The 19,589-nt window shown below is 48.6% G+C and overlaps 1 protein-coding gene across 1 annotated transcript in view; it reads left to right on the top strand.

Moving 5' to 3' along the window:
* Nucleotides 1–5,027: 5,027 nt before the first annotated feature.
* ARRDC1 (arrestin domain containing 1) overlaps nucleotides 5,028–19,589 on the top strand; it is a 62,964-nt gene continuing 48,402 nt past the window's right edge. The window contains exon 1 of the mRNA XM_090022378.1: nucleotides 5,028–5,246. Within this exon, the coding sequence (XP_089878504.1) occupies nucleotides 5,129–5,246 (118 nt within the window). The 5' untranslated portion in view covers nucleotides 5,028–5,128. The remainder of the gene's footprint in view (nucleotides 5,247–19,589) is intronic.

Raw genomic sequence — 19,589 nt, 5'->3', positions numbered from 1 at the left:
GTTATCCAGGAGGTTAGACTAGATGCTCTAATGGTCCCTTCTTGCATTAAACCTTATGAAGCTATGAATGGGGGTCTTGGTCATGGCTGGGATGCTCTGCCATTACTGCAGTAGAAACAATAAAGAGAAAATTGATAAGCTCCGTTTTAGCTGTTTTCCTTTAGGACAAAGATCTGGGCAACAGTGAAAATAGCTCATTGAACACATCCACTCAAGTCTTACACAGTGTTTGAATAACTGAGCGCAATGTGATCCCACTCTAGGAATGGTCTTACTGCAATACAAATTAAAAACAGTAATAATGTGCTGTGACAGACTAGTCAATCCACCAGCTGAGATGTGAAAAGGTGATGAAAAGGGGAAAGGAAATGAGAAGGGAAAAGTTACGTGTGTGTGTGTACACACCAAAAGCATTGCCTCACCTGGAATATCACTTTGTCTGCCAAGAAGCAGAAAAGACCTGGAGAAATACAAGTCATTATCTCTCTGAGTGTTTAAGGGTGAGCATTTTCATACTGGGGAAGACTAATAATTAATCTAGAGGCCTAATTCAGGCTTGCTCTACACAATAGCTACCTTGGGTTTGGCTGTACTAAAACGTTTCTTCTCTCACCCTCTCATTAGTTCTGGTGTCTGGCTTATGATACAGGAGTCCTGTTACAGCATCTGGCTGTCTCTAGCATTAATACAGTCCAGAAAAGATAGCAGGTCAAGAAATTGTGCACAGCTCTCTTCAGTATACATGAAACCCTCTGAGCTGGTCTCACTTGCCTGACATTGCACATATCCCAGGAGCCACAAATCAGGTGGAAATAATCCTATGATGAAGAAATATTGCATCACCTTGAACAGTTTGCATAGCTGGCTGGTATGTATATGCCTGTAAGTCATGATGGAGTTATTTAGGGGCATTTCTATAATGTATCTTCACAAAGTCTCTGCAAGTAACACAAGCATTCATAAATTCAGCTGTAAAGCCTTCCCGGTGAGGCAGGTATTATCACCCTCATTTCATAGATAGAGAAACTGAAGCAAGGGGAGGCTATGGAACTTGTTCAAGTTGTGCAGGCAGATCTAGTTAAGAGACAAACACATCTAATTCATAAGAAGCCCTTGTGACAAACTGACACTGTCCTTCTTTCTTTCTTCCTGTTCCTGTTTCCTGGATAGAGATATAATATAATATAATAAAAATAGGTTGCTCTGACAGCTGTCCTTCTCAAGTCTCTCTTGGTATTCTCTTACTGGAGTAGGACACCTGCCCCGTCTACTCCCTCAATAGAAGCTTGTGTCTCTGGTCCCGACGTTTGTAAATAATAGACGCAGTCAAGGTGGTTTCCTGTCATAAACAAAACGGTACTGAAAACAAAACTGGCATTTGATGACACCTATTTTTCACTGTGCATTCGTGTGTGTGTGCACATGCGTGTGTAGAAATTTCATTTTCCTCAATATTTTTGGGTTATGATGAAACTGCCAAATTATTTTCTTTGTTTCAGATATTGAGAGGGAAATTCTGGGTTGTTATTTTTCCCCACTTTTTTAACTCCCCCATCTTTTGTTTTTTAAAATGAAATAAAAGAGCCATGGTGATTTTTAAAAAAAAAAAAAAAAAGAGGAAGCTAGGTTCTTTTGCATCAAACAAAACAAGCAAAGGATAAAATGAAAGACCTCAAATATATGCAAAACAAAATGTTTCAAAACCAAAAGGTCTGTTGAGAATAGTTGTCCAACAGTTCTGTAAAATGTTTAAGAAATGTTTATAAAGCACCCTTTTTTAACCAGTTCTGGTTATGAATTTCTTTTTCTTGTGTGCAGTTAAGATAGCAAATGTATTTTCAGTGCATGTAACAGGGCTACAGGTAAGCAGAGAATTAGGTATATGAATATGCATACTCATGAATCCATACCCCACGGGCAAAACAGAATCAACCAAGAAGCTGTTGAACTGGCAGTCACTGGGTTAAATATATTAAAATGATCTGCATCTAGTTACGTGGGGTAAATTACTAAGCAAACTCCAGCCGTGTACCCTGGTGTGTCCTGGGAAAAGAATCAATTTTGAGCAATGTATATTTAAAAAAAAATGCTCCTGTATTTCTACAGAAAGGAATAAAACTCTAGGCCTTCTTGTAGTGGAGTTATATACAGAGCTCATCTGGTTGAAGGAGCGATGGGAGGAGTCAGGAAGACGCTGACCCTCATTCTAGGTCGGAGGCGGGCAATTATTTCTGGCGTAGGGCCGCCTACTGAGTTGTGGCAAGCCATCGAAGACTTCATGACAGTCAGCCAGGGGCAGATAAATATTAATTTTCTACATGTTTTAGGGGCCCTGCGGGCTGGACAGAATGGCCTGGCAGGCTGCATCTGGCCCGCAGGCTGCATTTTGCCCACCCCTGTTTTAGGTCCTATTTTTGATTCTGCTTTTTTACTAGTACTTTGGCCTGGGGCAAGTCAGTCACCACTCAATGCCTCCATTTTCCTGTCTGTAATTTTACTTCCATCAGCCAACTTCAAGTGGTTTTATTGCCAAAGTGTTCTGTGCCCTTCTGGTGACGGGCACTGCAGATGGGTTTGAGTAGCTGGTTCAAGGGGATTGCTATGCTCATACCATCACGACCATTCATGGGTCTGCCTTGGGACTGGTGCAATGGCAAGAGATTTAAGAAGCAGTGCCAGCAAATACAACCCCTAAATCCCTAGTGTGGACCCAGCCAGTCAGGAAGTAACAGCTGCCCCTGTCTGATGGCTCCTGGGTGGACCACGGGACATGGATCGGTGTCTCAAGTTACTTGCCCTGAGTACCAGTACTTGTCAGAGAAACCACACTCACAACAAGCATTTCTTGACCTCTTTCCCCTTTGTTTCTTGACAGTCTCAGAAGCAGAGGAAATAGGTAGCCTGGACAGGTGCAAAGCATGGCTAGCAAGATGATCAGAGGAACAGGTGAGAGAAAACTAAACAGCTTGGCTTGTTTAATCCTGAAAAGGGATGGTCATGACTGCTGTCTATAGATGAATCAGTGGTGGAAGACCTTTTTTAAGCTGAGGGAGAATGTTGGCACAACTTCACAGGGGTGTAAATGGGCCCTTAATAAAATGAGGCTGTGAATTGGAAACAGATATCTAACAATCAGAGCAATGAACCTCTGGAACGGCCTCACGATAGGAGCAATGGAGCAAATACCGCCAACTCCTTTTAAGATGAAGTGTTATCAGTTTATAGCATAGAACCATATCGTAGAGAAGTCGGTCCGGAAGGGACCACCAGAGGACATCTAATCCAACCCCCTGCCTGAGGCAGGCAGGATCATCCCTATCCAAACCGTCCTGTACAAACCATCATCTAAACTGGGGGTGGGCAAAATGGTGGATCCAGCCTGCGGCCAGACTCCGTTTCCCGGCAGCGCTGGTGGCAACAGCTCCTTTAGCTGCTGCTGCTGCTGGCCCCAGCCGCACTGTCTGGGCAGCTCGGCCTGTCCACCCTGCACCCACCACCGGGAGCAGGACCCGCACAGGCAGGGCATGCAGCTGGGCAGCTCGGTTGGGGCAGTGGCTGGGGGTGAGATGGGTGAGCGGGGCCAGGGGGACCCCAGGATCTTGGAGCAGTAACAGCACAGGGTCATGGCTGGGGCAGAGCTGCAATCTGCCATCTGCATGCCCCTGTGATGAGCATAGGTTGCCTGGACAGGGGCGTGCAGGGAGCAGATCGTGGCTCTGCCCCGGTCCCAGCCCCATGCTATCATAGCCCCAGGATCCTGGCCTCGGGCCTGGCTCTGGAGCAGCTCCCTGCCCAGTGGTGTGCCCTGCTCACAGGGCTCCCATCCAGGCTCCATGAAGACTCTGGGATTGTGGGGCCGTTACCGCATGGGGCTGGGGCAGAGCCTGGTTCTGCGGGCAGGGGTGTGCAGGGAGCAGGGCTGGATCTGGCAGGCAGAGCCGTCCCTAGGGGTGTGCGGGGACCAGGGCATATCAGCCTGTGTGGCGCTGGGGGGTGGTGAGCGTCCGAAGCATTGAGCGGAGGGGAGGGGATGGTGAGCAGGTGAGGAGGGAGGTGGCAAGTGGCTGTGATGGGGCCTGTATGGCACTGTCCACAGGGCCTGGGGCAGTTGCCCTTATTTGCCCCCCACCTAGGGATGGCCCTGCTGGCAGGGAGTGCATCCTGGCTCTGCCCCAAGGGGAGTGGGGCCGGTGGTGGCAGCCAGGTTTCCAGGAAATGGAGACAACTGTAGGCTGCATCTGGCCCATGGGCCATATTTTGCCCAGCCCTGATCTAAACCGTTTGCAGGATGGCCATTAACCCTGCCACAACGCAGACCGAGCACCCTAACAGGCCATACGGAAAGCAGGGGATCCACAGCAGCCAGCGCCCTGCTTCTGTGACATGTCGTCAGTACGCGCTCAAGAGAGCCTGGGTAGAGGCCCCTGCTGCTCCAGCGAAGGCGACCCCCCCAGTCCATACCAGCCTGCCTGGGGGGTAAAATTCCTTCCTGACCCCAAACACACCCATTGGCCTGGGCCTGTTTATAAAGTAGATGATATGAGGTGCCCGGCTGTGACTGCAGGGGCTGGACCCGATGACCCAGGAGGCCACGGCTAGTCTGGACTCGCTTTTCGGCCCTGAAAAGCCGAGAGGGGGGCTCCGCTCCCCAGCCTGGCGCTGTCAGATGGCCGAGGAGCTTCTCGGATCTTCACAGATTCCGCCCTACACGCGGCGGGCCCCAGCCGGGAGGTGCCTCGGCCAGCATCAAATCCCCACGGCTGCTTTGGAGCTGCAGGACGGGGTTTGCAGGCGAAGTCCAACCCCGACAGGCCAGGCGAGAGCTGGGGAGCGGGCACAGGCCCCCGGGCCTCGAGGCCAGGCGACTCCTGACCCAGGGCTGCCGGGGGCCGCCATCCCAGCCACAGCGGCGCCCCGGGGCGGCGCACGAGGGAGGCGGCGGCGGCGGGGCCGGGCTCGGCGCTCCGGGCCGGCGGGGGCGGCTCCCTGTGCCCGGGGGAGGCGGGGCGGAGCCGGCTGCTTAAGGGGCGGGCGCTGGAGCGGCGGCAGCGGCAGGTAGAGCAGCTTCGGCGGCGGCGGCTGGGACTCGTCTGCAGCGCGGCGGACCCCGGCCTGGCGCGGCGCGGCCATGGGGAAGGTGCAGCTCTTCGAGGTCCGCCTGAGCGAGAGCCGGGTCATCTACAGCCCCGGGGAGCCGCTGGCCGGCACGGTCACGGTGCGCCTGGCCGGAGCCCTGCCGTACCGCGGTGAGTGCCGCCGCGGCCCGCCGCCGGCAAACTTCGCCCGCCGCGGGGCTGCGCGGGCCGGGGCCGGGCCGGGGCAGCCGAGTCGCGGCCGCGGCCCTGCGGGCTGCTTCGTGGGCCGGTTCACGGGGGTGTGTGGGGGGGGTCCCCCTGCACGGATCCCTCTGCACGGATCCCTCTGCAAGCACCTCCGCTGGGCTCTCGAAGGAAACGTTTAGACGCGTGTCTTGCTGGGGCCCTTGATCCTTGCCGGCCCTGGGGCGGGGGCTGCACTCGGCGACCTTCCGAGGTCCCTGCCAGCCCTAACGGCTGTGGGCGGCTTGGCTGCTTCCCAGCCGGGTTGGGGCTAGGTGTGGAAGGCACCGAGCTGCTGGGGGAGGGGAGGGGAGGGGAGGGGAGGGGAGGGGAGGGGGCGGCTGCTCCCAGCGCCCCGGCATAGGTAGGGACTGATGCGCTTGAGGGTGAAGCTCAGTTGTGCTCTTCTGGGGGTGGTGCTGTGGAGCCAGCCTGCCCTGAAGTTGCAGATTTCCAGGGTTTGGAGCGGGTCACTCCCAGATGGGGGTTTCTTGGGGTTAGACCCGACGCGCGCCTGGGGTGTCGCAGAGAGTCCACAAGTAAATGGATGTGAGAAGCTCTTTCTCTGCTAGCTCAAGTTGTTGAGTGGGAGGAAGCTTGACTGACCTATTGCTGGTTGGTCCCACCTCACGTTGAGTGGGGCCGGAGAGACGTTAAATCCAAAGGTGCCCAGGTCACATGCTGGACTAACCCACCTCTTATGTCCATGACCATACCACCCAGCTGGAGCATGTTTTTATGCAGGCTGAGATGAACTGTAGGGGAAAACGGTTGCTCCACAACCAAAAAGGAGCTGTTTGCTGTTGGGAAGGAGGCCAAGCTGTGTGGGTGTGTGTGGGTGTCTGCCCTAATATCTAATGTTTCCACCTTGCAGTCTTAAATGTAGCTGCTTTTGATGCATCAAAACCAGCTGCAAGGGGAGTACCTTTTTAAGCTCATGATTCTGAATTGAGATTTCAAATTATTAAAGAAAAAGGGGTACTGGAAAGTCTGGGAAAGGGGGATGAGCAGGGGTAGATTAATGTACAAATTATGTATAAATCTCTCCCTCCCCTCCCCCTCTTTAAGAGGGAGGGGGCAATTTTTTTGATTTACTTATTTCTCTGTCTTCCTCCCTCTTAAAGGTTGAGGGGGAGAAATTTAGTTTGCCACAGTGTCAATACATTTGGGCCAGGCTGGCTTGACTACTATATTTATCCAAGTATGAGGTTAAAGAGACCTGACAAACCGTGAAGCTGGGAGGCCGAGCCTGGCATTCGGGTTTCCAGCATCCTTTACATCCTGTGGATGGTTCAGTGCCATCGTCGCGTGCTCAGAGCTCTGCTGTTGTGCTGGTCTCAGGAGTCATGCCACTCAGCAAAAAATCTTGTTTACAGTGACTGTGACTGACCAAGGTGATGGGCAGTGTAAGTCTTGTCACTCTTTAGGGACTGTGGATATAGTGACCTTGAGCTACCAGAGCTGAGTCTTCTTTAGACATTGGGGAAATGGGTTAAGGGTTAAGTTTGAAGTGGACTTGAAGACCTAAGCTGCACACTGACTGGAATCTAGGAACAGATGACTTGCTTGTTTGTATGGCTATAACTAGAGGCACCTGCTTTTTTAAAATTGTAAAGCTCTGGTTGTAGCATATTACAATGAGTCCTGAATTGTTTCAGTTTTCTAGATCCTTGGTCTTGTGAAACCCCTACTTGGAATTTTCCCTGGGAAGCTGTCAAGGCTAACTCCAAGGCCCTGTCTTTAGTGGAAGGGGAGACTAATGAATCTGCAGTTCTGCTTGAAAGGGAATAAATCTCTTCTAGTGCTGCTTTGGTGCTTGTGGTGTGAGGACAGGTGCCTTGACTTTATTGACAGTCTCATTGACCCTTCTGCCATCCCTTGGGGAACAGTCAGTCCTGCAGACTCCATGAACCTTGCATTGTACTGATCGTGGTGGAAAGCTTTAGGGAAGCTTAAGGAGGGTAGAAGAGTGAAGCAGTTTGGATTCTACCTCTGCTCCACCATGGGCTGTTCATGTGATGTTTTAGACCAAGCAACTTAATGTGTTGTACCTATTTTTCTCTCTTTCTGTAAAATGGGAGAAGATAGTCCTTGTGAAGTACTTCATCCCTAGTGCAATAGAAATGCAAATCTTTCCTCCTGTAAGTCTGAGTCTTGCTCACTTCTCTTGCAATTATTGCTTCTATCGCTACATCTTGGAAACCTTCCCAAGAATTTAGATGGGTAAGCCTGTGCTGGCCGAGATCTTAATTCAATTGACTCTGCTTGGAAAGCACCCAGCCTTCTAGGCAGTCACTGGCCTATGTGAGCAGGTGTGCCCACATTTTTAAATACTTCTGTTGCACCTGGATCTCTGAGCATCCAGAAGGTCTTGTTTGAATTCCTCTCCCAGTAAATTATGGGCTCTGGCTGTAAAACAGTCTCCTTGGGGAATGCTACTTCCTAGCGATGCTCCTCTGAGTGAGCGATTCCTAATGGGGTGTTCATTCTGTCCCTCGCTTCCTGTTCCCAGCCCAGCCTGCCAACTTCTTCCTCTTCTCCTGAGCATCTGCCTCCATGAATGGGTCAGAGTCCTAGTGTTCAGCAAGCCCCTTGCATTATCAATGGGGATCCTGGCTTTCTCTGATTCTAAAATTCCCAAGTTGTCTGACTTTAAAAACCCCCCCAAATCTGTGGGGGGGTGGCTTTCTGCTATTACAATGAAATGCCACCGTGTGTGTACACATAGGTATCAGTTGAACACAGTTTTTTATTAAATTTACAGTAACTTGGCAGCCTGCCAGTGCTTCAGTCACTTTTTTTTTTTTTTTATATATATATTTGGAATTTATTTTATTTCGGGTTTTTCTTTTTTATCATGGAATATCGGAGCTGCCCCCTTCACTTACCAGGACGTGGGTTCAGCTGCGGCAGCCCTAATAAGCTGGTGCCCTGCCCATGCTGGTGACCCTCACTCCTGACCTACATCCCCGTGGGCCCTGCTGGTGCCCCTTACTCCTGACCTGCAACCCTTATCTGCAAGCCCTCAGCCCCCCAGTGTGTAGAAAATGAGGCGAGGGAGGCAGGGTGTGGGTGCAGGTGATGCAGTAGTAGGGGTGCCTGCCCCCCCAACTCCCTCCAACTTTTCTGTACCTGCAGCAGGGCATAGGGCTGCAGCTGTGCCAGACCAGCTCCAGGCCAGAGCCACCTCCACAGCCCAGCAGGCAGGACCCAGTGTGGGAGGGAGTGCCATGCTGTCATGGCTGCCAAGGTGGGGCATGGTGTTGTGCCCCACTGCTGCTGAGCGGGCAGGGGGCGTTTCACCTTGGTGCCAGGGCAGTGTGGCACTTTCTTCTGCCAGGTCCTGCCTGCTGTGCTGTGGAAACTGCCTCTGCCTGGAGCTGGTCCAGCCAGCTGCAGCCTCGCACCCCACTGGGCACCTGTGCTCCCTGTGCCCACCCCGAAGACTTACCTGCAGGAAGCTGCTCTCCTCCACACTGCCTGACTGCTAAGAAACCTGCAGTTTCCCATCCTTTTCCCTCCTTTTTAAAAGAGAGAATCTGCATGATTTTTTTTCCCCCCCATGGCATATAGGAAACCCTAGATCCTTGATTCACCATCTACTGTGAGAAATGATGGTTACATCCTGCTGTTGGGCAAGTTGGGGGCAAACCGTCAGAGGCCAACAACTAGGTTTTCTGTAGTGTAGTCCAAATTTGTTGCCCCCTTCCACCTTTCTCCAACCTCCCTCCCCCCAGTTGCTTTTTTTTGCCATACTTTTTGTGTCAGAAAACCAAGTAGATAAGCTTGTGTGAGCTGTTTGTTTGCCCTTTGGAAAAGGGGTGTATCGCGTTGCTGCAGTGAGCTCTGGGTTTCGGTTGGAGAAACTTCTGAGGCCCAACACAAGCTAAGCAGGGATTTCCTGCCTCGCCCCCAATGCCCAGCTTCTCTGCATCGATAGCAGGCTGGAAAATGAGGTGGGAGTGATAGGTTTTTAACTTGCTGAGCAGGGTGTCTCATAAAGCTTGCTAGGAGCTGGTGGAGGCAGTTCGCCAAGTCTGACTTTAATTGTGTGCAGCGATGGCCTTGGGCATAACAGCTGCTTTGGTCGGAGGGTCCTGGTTGACTCAGCAATTTCCTGAGCAGCCAGCTCTGCTCTCCCCTCTGGCTGTAGCACTGCAGGGAGAGGCAGCTTCAGCCCAGTTTCCCTCTGGCAGCCTGAGAGGCTTTTTCAAATCCACAGAGCTGGAACAGGAAGGGAGTGTGACACTTGTTCTAGAGGGCAGGATTTGGTACGGGTCCATTTCTCTGAGAGAGCCTGAGTCTATCCAACTGCACAGCACAGATGAAGGGCCAGTGGCAGCTGGCTGCAGAAGGCCAGCTGATTCATTCCTGTACATCTTCCATATTGACCTTAAGTAATATTTATTATGCTCTTGGCCTGCTGGTGTCTAAACAACTCTGAGCAGCTGTGCAAGGATTTTTGTGGGTTCTTTTTTTTTTTTTTTTCTTTGATTGATGGCCTCTTCTGTTCCCTGTCTGGCTAAGTGATACTGCCTTGGAGGGGATAACAATTGGCAGCTTGCTGGTTGCCTGTTTTATGAAGGATGCTGGCATCTGGATGGGGCATGCAACTTGTTTTTTTTTTTTATTGGATTGTAACGGGATGGTCTGCCCCTTTTTAATAGAGCCTGGGTCCAGCCAGACCTGTTCGTTTCCCAAACCCAGTTGAGGAAGGGGTTGTTACCCTGCGTAGTTCACTTGGGAGGATGTCAAAAGGGAGGTTAGCTCTGGGGTAGAGGGAAAGCATGACATGGAATAAATATCTTTTGGCCCTTTTAGCCTACACTGGTAGCTCTTGTGGTGGTCAAAAATTGTTAGTTAGATTTAATAAACTGCCCTGTGGGGAAAGGTCTGAAAGATGGTTTGGTTTTTTTGCTGTTATTGAAGGCCAGCCTTAATTCCATTCTTTCTTTTTCTTTCCCCTGAGTTCTGGGAAATGAGCCTGAAGCCTTAGAGGTGTAACTTTTTTTTTTCCCATATGGGATTGATTTCTAGACTGTTAAGTGAATCACTTCTATCTTAACTGCACATTCAGTGATTACAATAGAAAAGACCCATATCATTTCATGTTTGGGTGCGTGCATAACCTGAGCTAAAACAGGAAGCCTCATGTTTTGTGGAGCTGTTTGAAGGCTATAGCTGATGGCACAGCAGACTGAAATGGGGATAGCTTCGGCTCGTTGCCCACCTTCAAACACTGGAAGCCTCAAGTAAATTCTCAGAAATCAGGACTTCAGTGCTGACACATCTCTTGCAGTAAAATGCAAGCAGAGGTGTTAAGAAATGAGTCGCCCTCCCATATGACCATTCAATATAGTCCACTTGCCTTCCATACACAGTGGAAACTTAATTGATAGATATGCCTCTGCAGAAATGCTTGTCTCGGTGTGGAGGACCTTTTTGGAAAACTGCTAAGCCTCAAACAGGAAATCTTCCACTGGAAGCACAGGATACTAATTGCTGCACTTAACATAAACAGCTAAATCATCAAATATGCTTGTGTACAAAGAATAATTAACCTAACAGGAAGCTGGCTTTTGGACAGCTGGAAATGGAGCCAGATTGAAAGAATCTACTTCAGAGCGTGGAAATTGGTTTCCAAGTTGCTAGAATGCAAACACTACAAAGGTATACTTAAGCAAGTAGTTAGCTTTAGTTTTATAGTGTAACATTTGGCTTTCGGCAGCCTAAGAACTGTTGATTTCCAGCAGTGAAGCAGATTATTTTAGTCCCCCTTTCTGTTGTCAAACTGAGTTCCTTGTAGGAAGAAGTATAATTTAAAAATAACAATCCTGCTTTCCCAATTACCCCACTAGAACACAGACTGAAAGTGTGTTTCTAAAAGCAGCAGAGTAAACATAAATGAGTTCCTAGCTGTTTTACAGTATGTATTATGTATACTAATACTCTGATCATGATCAGATAGCACAGCATGTAGGTATTTTATCTTTTGAGAAATCACTTGGTATTGCTTCCCACTCTGTACCAGAAGCCAAGGTGCAGAAAGATGGTGAAGTTGGGGAATTGAAACCCCAAGGTCATCTGAGCTCCCAGGCCTTAAGCACAAGATTGACTGACCTGCCTTCCCTCCTACTGTCATGTAGATGTAGATAGATTCAGAAAAAGAGACTGGAGTTCCTTCACACTAGAAGAAAAGGTAGCTTTGACCTAAAAATGACCCAAGTGTGTCTAGTCCAATTAAGACTTATCAGGCTTCAAAAGAAACTCTCTCCCTCTTGGATAGCCTAAATGGAGATGAATCATGTTATCCTGAATCCACACCAGAAGTAGTTCTGCCTTCCCCCCTTCATAAGGAGATGCTGGAAAAAAACCTGTACTGCAATCATTTTCCAACTTGTACAATGGTCAGTAACTCCGGCGAGTGGGCTTGTTTTATGTGTATGGCACCTGGGTCATGCCTGACGAACCTCTTAAGTTATGTGCATGGGACAGGACCCACTTCCTGACACTGCAGAAAACAGTTTGGTGATGATGTGAATGCTTGATGTCCAAAAGGATGCATGCTGCTGATAGCTTTTTTGTATGGTGGGTGGCTTTGCAGAGAGCCCTTTGCCCCCGTCCCATCTGCAGTCTCATTCACCTGTGCACTCAGAATCAAGTGGGCTGTTCCAGCTGTCTGGCATCTTTGCCACACAGGATGTTAGGAGGCAGGTGGGTTAGGTCTGTGTATAGTTCTGCATCTTTCTAGGAGGCTGCATGTGGACTTGTATTTTAGGAAAGGAGGGGGGAGTGGGAGGAATTGATTAACTCTCACTGCAGCTGGAGTGAGGCAGCAACAACTTTTGTGGTCAAGTCTGTCTGTCTGCAACTGTGGAACAAAAGAGGATTTCAGTGACTCCATTTTTGTTTTTTTGTGTTTTAAATATTATGTAAATAACTACTCTGAAGGTTGGCCTCCGACACTTCTGTCTTCCCTTTATCCTTGTCTTCACACCCAAGTGCAAAGCTTTGCTGGTAAATTCCCTCTTATGCTTCTATTTCCATCAGAAAAAAGGGAAGTCCATGGGGCTGGCACATGAAATGGACTGGATGCTCTGATTAGCTGCCAAATATAATAAATGCATACTGAGGCATGCTGGCTTCAGCAGTAAATGAGCAAGGGAGAGAAGGAATTACTGTAGCCTATTGCTTACTGATGGACCTTTGAAAAGATTAGGGGGGATGGAAGGGGACTCCTGGTACTTGGGGGTCAGAAGGGACCTAAATGGATCATCTAGTCCAATCCCCTGCCACTGGTTGGAGCGCATGCTGGGATCGCACAACCCCAGACAGGTGTTCATCCAACCTCTCTGAATTTACCCAAGGTAGGAATGAGGACCACTTCCCTAGGAAATTGGTTCCAGATCCTGACCACGCTAACAGTGAAATAGTGCCTCCTAATCTCTAACCTAAACCTATTCTCCAGCAGCTTCTGGCCATTGTTCCTTATTACCACCCCAGGTGCTGCTGTGGGGAATAGGGCCCTTCCTACTTGCTGCTGATCTCCCCTAATGAGTTTGTAGGCAGCCACCAAATCCCCCTATAGCCTCCATTTGCTGAGGCTGAACAGGTTCAGGTCCTGTAGCCTCTCCTCATAGGGCCTGCCCTGCTGCCCTCTCTCCAAGTGGGTGGCCCTCCTGAACCCTCTCAAGGCTGGCCACATCCTCCTTAAAGTGCGGTGCCCAGAACTGGATGCGGTACTTCAATTGAGGCCGGATCAATGTCATGTAGAGGGGGCGGATCACCTCTCTGGACCAGCTCGAGGTGCATCTTTGGATGCATGACAAGGTGCAGTTTGGTTTTGCTGGCTGCGGTCTGGCATTGGCAGCTCATGTTCATCTTGGAGTCAGTAATGACTCCAAGATCCCTTCCCCACCTCTGTGCTCTCACTTGACTCCCTTGTTTGAAGGAGGAACTCTCTGCGGTGCTAACTGCCACTCAAAAACTACCAGCCCTTCCTGGGGCAGGAAGCAGGGTTCTGATCAGGCATCGGAGGTCCCTAACTGGAGGTGTTATGTCTGTGGGCTCTACCTAAGGGATGCCTTAAATGCCGGAGGGATGCTTTTGGGTGTGTGAGGTGGGAAAAAGTATAGGTGTTTAACTTCAGTGTACCGGGGCCTTCTCAGGAGAAGGGCAGTGCCCTGCATTTTACTAGGAAGTGCTGCTGCTGTACAAAGAGTCCAGGAGAGTTTGAGCCAGGTGTGAGGGGTGTCTTGTCTACTACAGGCAGTCACAGCTGGGAAGTCAGGAAATGCATCCCATCAGCGACTCAAAGAAGGGGTGATCTAGTTCCCCTGTTTGTACTAAAAAATGATGATGCACCTGAAAAGTAGAGACCAGGCAATATTTAATCTTAAGGTGCAGACTTTCAAAGGCTTACACTTCTTAAATATGCAAGCAGTGTGCTCCTCCTGGGAATTATGGTGAATCTCCTACCCCTTTCTATCTGATTTCCTATGGGAACTGCTGGAGAGTGACCACTCCTGAAACTCCCCTAGTGTGCAGGCTTTTAATCAACCTTTTAAAAATACAAATCTTCCTGTCAGACCTCTTGCCCTGCTATGGGATCACTACTGTAGGTAGATAATCATCTCTTCATGTGGCTCTTAAAATCTTTCATGTGGAAGTAGAAAGTGCTTAGAGGAGAAATTGTACAAAGAACCCAAACTGCCTCCGGTCAGCAGATTTTGTTGTATGTGGGATGGGGGACTGCATATGCTCTGCCACTACTTTCTTATTTGTTTCTAGGATCTGAAACCGGAGGTGAAATGCCCACGGACCAAAAGGAAGCTCTTAATTTATATTCTTTGCAGGCAGACACAATTGTGAATTTGCTTTGATGGCCAATTTAAAAATAAGAGGCAACACTCTGCTGTCAAGTGCAATTTGCTCATACTGGGTAGATCCACCAAAGTTATCTGTGAATAGATCATTACTGAATCCTTGCAGAAATGGTGAACTAACTCCTGGATCCATACAGCCTTAAGAACATACTTATTGATTCTTTTGGGGGGGTTTCCCTGTATATTTGCGTACAGCTGGGGGGTGGATAAGATGGCCTGATCCAAGTTCTTCCCGAGGCATTGAGCACGTCAGAAGCTGAATGGTTGTACTCTGACCTTTTCAGCTTGCCTGTCCTTAACGTGTTTTTTTTAAAGCCTTGGCCATAGCTGTTACCTGTAGCAACTAACACTGTACTGGTGGGTGTGTGCTTATGAAATGTATATTTGCAAGGCTGCATAAGGATTCATACATGTGTAATCTCTAGCATTGACTGCTACCCTAGTAGGACAGGTGCAATTTTACTCATGCCAGTCTGGCCTAGTGACTTGAATTGGAGGCTGGGCCCTGTCTTCTTTGCATAAACACCATATGTATTTGAGAGAGGAGTTGAAGTGGTGTGGGCCAGTGTTTTGTGGAGAGAAGTGCCAGTGGGGCATGTGGTTGGTGCTGGGCATAGACCTGCCCTGGTAGCGCTGCACTAGATTGAGTAGGAAAAATCAGTGACTGGGGGCTTCAGCTTGTAGAATCCCAAAGATTGTGTTGACTTGTCTGCTTTGTTCAGAAACGCACTGGACGGTATTGTAGGATCTCTGGATAGAAAAAACCTTTTTCTTAATGGTGCCTAGCACTGACCTACAAAAGGGCTGTTGGCGCCCTCACCAGAGGAGAAACATGCCTCTTTCAAAGCGGCCAATCCTTCTAAAAGAGAACCCACCTGTGCACCCTATATGAATCCTTTCTGGGACCTTTTGGGGGGCCAATCCCAGGCCCCCAACCTGATGACAGAAGTGAGGATAAAAGGGGTTTATTAGCAAGCAAGTCATGGAGGAGCTCAATTTTTTTCCCCTCTGGCTCCGAGTGCATGTAATCTGAAGTGTGTAAATGATGGAGAACCCGGTTCTCTTTGGTGTGCACAACATGGGAGGCTGTTTCTCTGTTCAGAACTCTGCCAGGCTCAAGTCAAACAAGAGAGGGGGAGGGCATTTAAACAGTGAGTACTGATTAAATGAGCTTTGATGTATAATCAGTGTGTGGTGGCTTAATAAAAGTAATAAAAGGAATGACCACTCCTTAAAACACGCTTTACAGTGAGGAATTTTAACTGGGCCTCTGCTTGCCATGAGTTGGCATGCTAAATAGCCTGCAGGTGCCTCAGGGTGATTTTTCCAGCTGCTACTTTTTTTGTTTAAATACAGCTTCAGAGAGAGGGAAGGGTCTTGCCAGAAGTTGCTGTGAGGCTAGTAGGTAGCTTGTTCAGTAACTAACTTGCATGCATAGGATGGAGACCATGTTGGCAGATACTTTCCCATTTTGCTTTGCCTTTCAGCTGGAGGCCCTCCTCTTAGGTTCAGTCTCTGCTGGCAGCCTTAGCAAGGAGTGGCAGTGAAGGGGCTGATTAAGGTGGTAGGTGTCTGGTGTGACGGTCTGTCTGCTAAAAAGAGCCTTGGCATGTGCACATCTGGGTCTAGCCTTTCCTTTGAGGTCAAGAGTGGCTGAGAAGAGTTGACTTGCTTTGTGAGAGCTTTTGTATATTTGCAGGATCTAACATGGGGAGCGTGTTGGTGTACTTGCATCACTGCTTCGACATGTCTCTGCTAACCAGTGTTTTGCATGTGTGCACATTGTGGGCCATATGTGGTTGGACTTGGGATGCTGGAAGAGGAGGCTGTGCCAAATGGCACAACTCCTGGGCTGTAGCAGCAGCTCCGTTTTGTTCTAGGAAGAATTTGGTAGATGCTGTCAAAAGAAAGAAGCCTGATTTGTCTGTCGCACCCTGTTTTCACTTTTAACAGCAATTTCAGGGGGTTGTGCCTGATGTGAATAATTGCACTCTGGTGCAAAAAATAAACCCGTCCAAGCACAGTTTTGTACTTGATGAAGCCCTTCCCATCTAGGAGTCTGAAAAGGGAGTAGGCTTCAGTGAACAAGAGCCCTTTTGTAGCAAATGGTGAAACTTGATCTGCCTCTTTCTTTCAATTCAACCTGTTTGTATGTAGGAGCCTTGGTCTGTCCCACACAGGTGGAAATCCCTTGAACTTGCATCTATGGTACACACACATCCTGACCTTTTTGAGGAGTATTATTAGTTTTTGCTCTCCTGAATTGATGACAATAGAGTTGGCATCACTCAGCAATAAATGCCTGGATGTGTGAGAACATGATCTCTTTGCTTCTCAGACTTGTTATTGCTGATCTCATTCGGTGAATCTCCGGCTTGTTCTGTCAGCTAGGTGGGAAGAGGATACATTGCTTTGTGCTTACAGGGGGAAAGGAATACATGGATTATGTGCTTAAAGGGGCAGCTCATTAGGCTGTACAACTGACTTGCATTGAAGCACCTGGTAGATGGTGTCTGGGTCTTAAGGAGTCACTTAATAACAGGTTGTTTTTGGCTTTTTTTGTTTTTTCTTGAAGTCCAAGGGCTCTACTACCTCTTCACCAGGCTTTTTTTTTTTTTTTTTCCCCCTAGCTTTTCTCTCTCCAAAATCCAAGAGGTTTACTTTACACTGTACTAGAACAATTAAAGGGCTTAATACTCCACTGTGTAAAGAAGTAACTAGTAGATGTTTATTCCCAGTTCTGCTAGTTTTTAGACTTTTGTGCTCCGTGTATCCCATGGCTGCTCTGTTGGGTAAAGGCAAAGAGGTGGGTACTTGCACAGTCCTAGTAGGCAGCTATTCAATCCAGCTTTGGATGCCAGGGATCCAGTCTGGACTGGGTTTCTGCTTTGATCCAACCAATGTGGCTCCAAAGCTTCAGGGCCACCTCCAGAGATCTGGCCATAAGGGTATAATGGGAAATCAGTTAAATATCTACAACTCTAGGGCTTTTTGTCTGATTTGGATGAAACTTGCAGGGGTGGTAGTCCCTGGTGAGGCCACAAAACCTGCCAAGTTTCAAGAAGATAGGTGGAGGGGTTTGTGGGGGGGAATTGCACTTCCAAGCTGCTGACCAGGGGGAAACTGGTGATTTATAAATGACCCCTCATGTGTTAAGGCACAAGGGCTGAAAACTGCAGGGGACTTAGTCTGTGGTTTTGTAGGTGTTTAACAAGCAATTATTTAACATCTAGAAAACGATAAGGAGAAGGAATAATCAATACAATCAACTGCCCCAAGACCAACAGTTGCACAAGCACCCATGTCATGGGTCTTATCTGCCTGCGGCCAGGGGTGCAGGGCCCCAGAACCCCTGCACGGCTCTCCTCGACAGCTGGCAGGCCTCATGGCTGCAGCAGGGGCCACCATCCCTGCAGCTTTCACCCTGCAGCACCTTTTTTAATGCGCAGTACCACTTATGTCATGAGTCTTTGCTTGTCCACAGCTTGAGGTGCAGTCTTCACCCCCCCCCCCAACAAGCCCTGCACCTATCTTCTTGAAACTTGGCAAGCTTCATGCTCTCAGCAGAGGCTACCACCCCTACAAGTTTCATCCACATCAGACCTGAAAGGAACCTGCAGCAGGAAGCTCCAAACTGCTTTGGACAGTCTAACAAAGCCAGTGCTTTAATCTGGACATGCTGCTTCAGATGGTGAAGCATTCAAAGCGTCTCCAGATCTGAGCTCTGTCCAAAGCCTCACATAGCCTTAGTGGTTACCTGCTCCCTCTACTTTCTAGTAGCAAGATATGGCAAATTACTATATATTATTCTACACTACAGCTACCCCCAGAGAGCTGCAAGCCTGTCTGCTTCTGTTACAACTTATATCCACATAAAAATGTGTCCATATTCCTAGTTCTGTCTCAGTTCTCCATCTGTAAATGGGGATAAATGCACTGCCCTCCCATGGGGGTTTTGTGAGGATAAATACACAGGGGTTGGTGAGGTAGTGTACCTATCCATCACAGTAAGGTGCTAGTTGTTCAAGAGCAAATGCAAGGCTATAAGGCAAGCTTTGTGCATATATACCCTGTGCTCCTGGGTAGGGTTGTCCTTGTACATAATGCTTGGGTGTTTAATTCTACACCATGCTCAGGGTGGTAAAAGCCCAGCCTGTTCTTGTTGCGGTCTGGGCTAATGCACGAGACTAGTGCCTGGCTCAGCAATGAGGAAACAGTGGGGCTTGTTTTATTTAATTTGTATCGGAAGCCAAATCGGCCAAAACTAATTCCATATTTAAGAGTCCAGAACCATAAGTGCCCCTACTACCCGCAAACATCCCCCACCTGCACCTGGGGCATCAGATGTTTCTAAAACCTCTGGCAGGCATCTTGCTTGCATGCCTGAGCATGGAGGCCCTCGGAGCATTGAGGAAACAGTTTAACTTTTCTCTCCTGGGTACTGATGAAATGTCAAGACTCTTGTTGTGGCAAACAAAGGAGGGTTGGTGGGGAACTAAATAAAAGTAGGCAAGGAAAAAGATGCAGCCTTCAAGATCCTGAGTGGGTTTGTGCACCACAAAAGAAGCCCAAATGAAGTGGCTGTAGTTACAGACATTCTGGTCTTGGCTGCTTGCACTTGCAGCTTTTCCAAATCTTTTTCTGACCCCTTGGAGCAATGAACCAAAACAATGTTTTCAGTGGTCTAACTCTTGAAAGCAGAACTAAGGTGAGAGTGAAGCCTGGAGTTTTGCACAATGTGCGGAGTTGCATGGCTTGGAAGCAAGTCTTTTTATACTTCCTGCAAGAAGAGAGCATCTTGAGGTGTTTTTAAGCTTTCTCTTTTCCAAAGAGTTGGGTGTCTCTGAACCACAAGCTTAGTTTAGGACCACCACCTGATTCCTGTAACACAACTGAGTATTTATATTTCCTTGGCGTTGGAGTCTCAACTTCCACTTCTCCCTTTTTTTTTTGCGGTGGGGAGCAGCAAGATGGCATCACTTACTGCTGTGCAGACTGTAGGCAATGCCTAAGGATGGGGAAATGAATGTGGCTTCCCCAGCTGGTCTTATAAAGAAACTTTTACCATCTCTCTTCCACCCTTTTTCATTTGCAAGCCCTGATCTCAGTTTTGCTCATCCTGAAAATTTGGTCTAGGACTCTTCCCCACCCAAAAAAAAAAAAAAAAAAAAGACAAGCTAAGAGTAGTTTTTGCAGCAGGGTGACTTGAAAAGCTGGTAGGCCTCCTTGGAAGTATAGAAGGGAGTTTCAGGAGATGGGGGTAGTCAAAGGTGAAAACAATTGTATAGGCAAGTCTGCTGTCCTATATGGCTGTGTCTCTTCTTTTTTGTTGTTGGGTTTTTTTTTAAATGTAGAGTAACCCCCTCTCGCCAGGAGCCTAGCCTCC

This window comes from Crocodylus siamensis, chromosome 11 (genome assembly GCF_052110815.1).
Source record: "Crocodylus siamensis isolate JL-2025a chromosome 11, ASM5211081v1, whole genome shotgun sequence".
NCBI classification, from domain to species: domain Eukaryota; kingdom Metazoa; phylum Chordata; order Crocodylia; family Crocodylidae; genus Crocodylus; species Crocodylus siamensis.
Note: the sequence above shows the minus strand (reverse complement) of the source record. Positions and strands in the feature narration are given on the sequence as shown.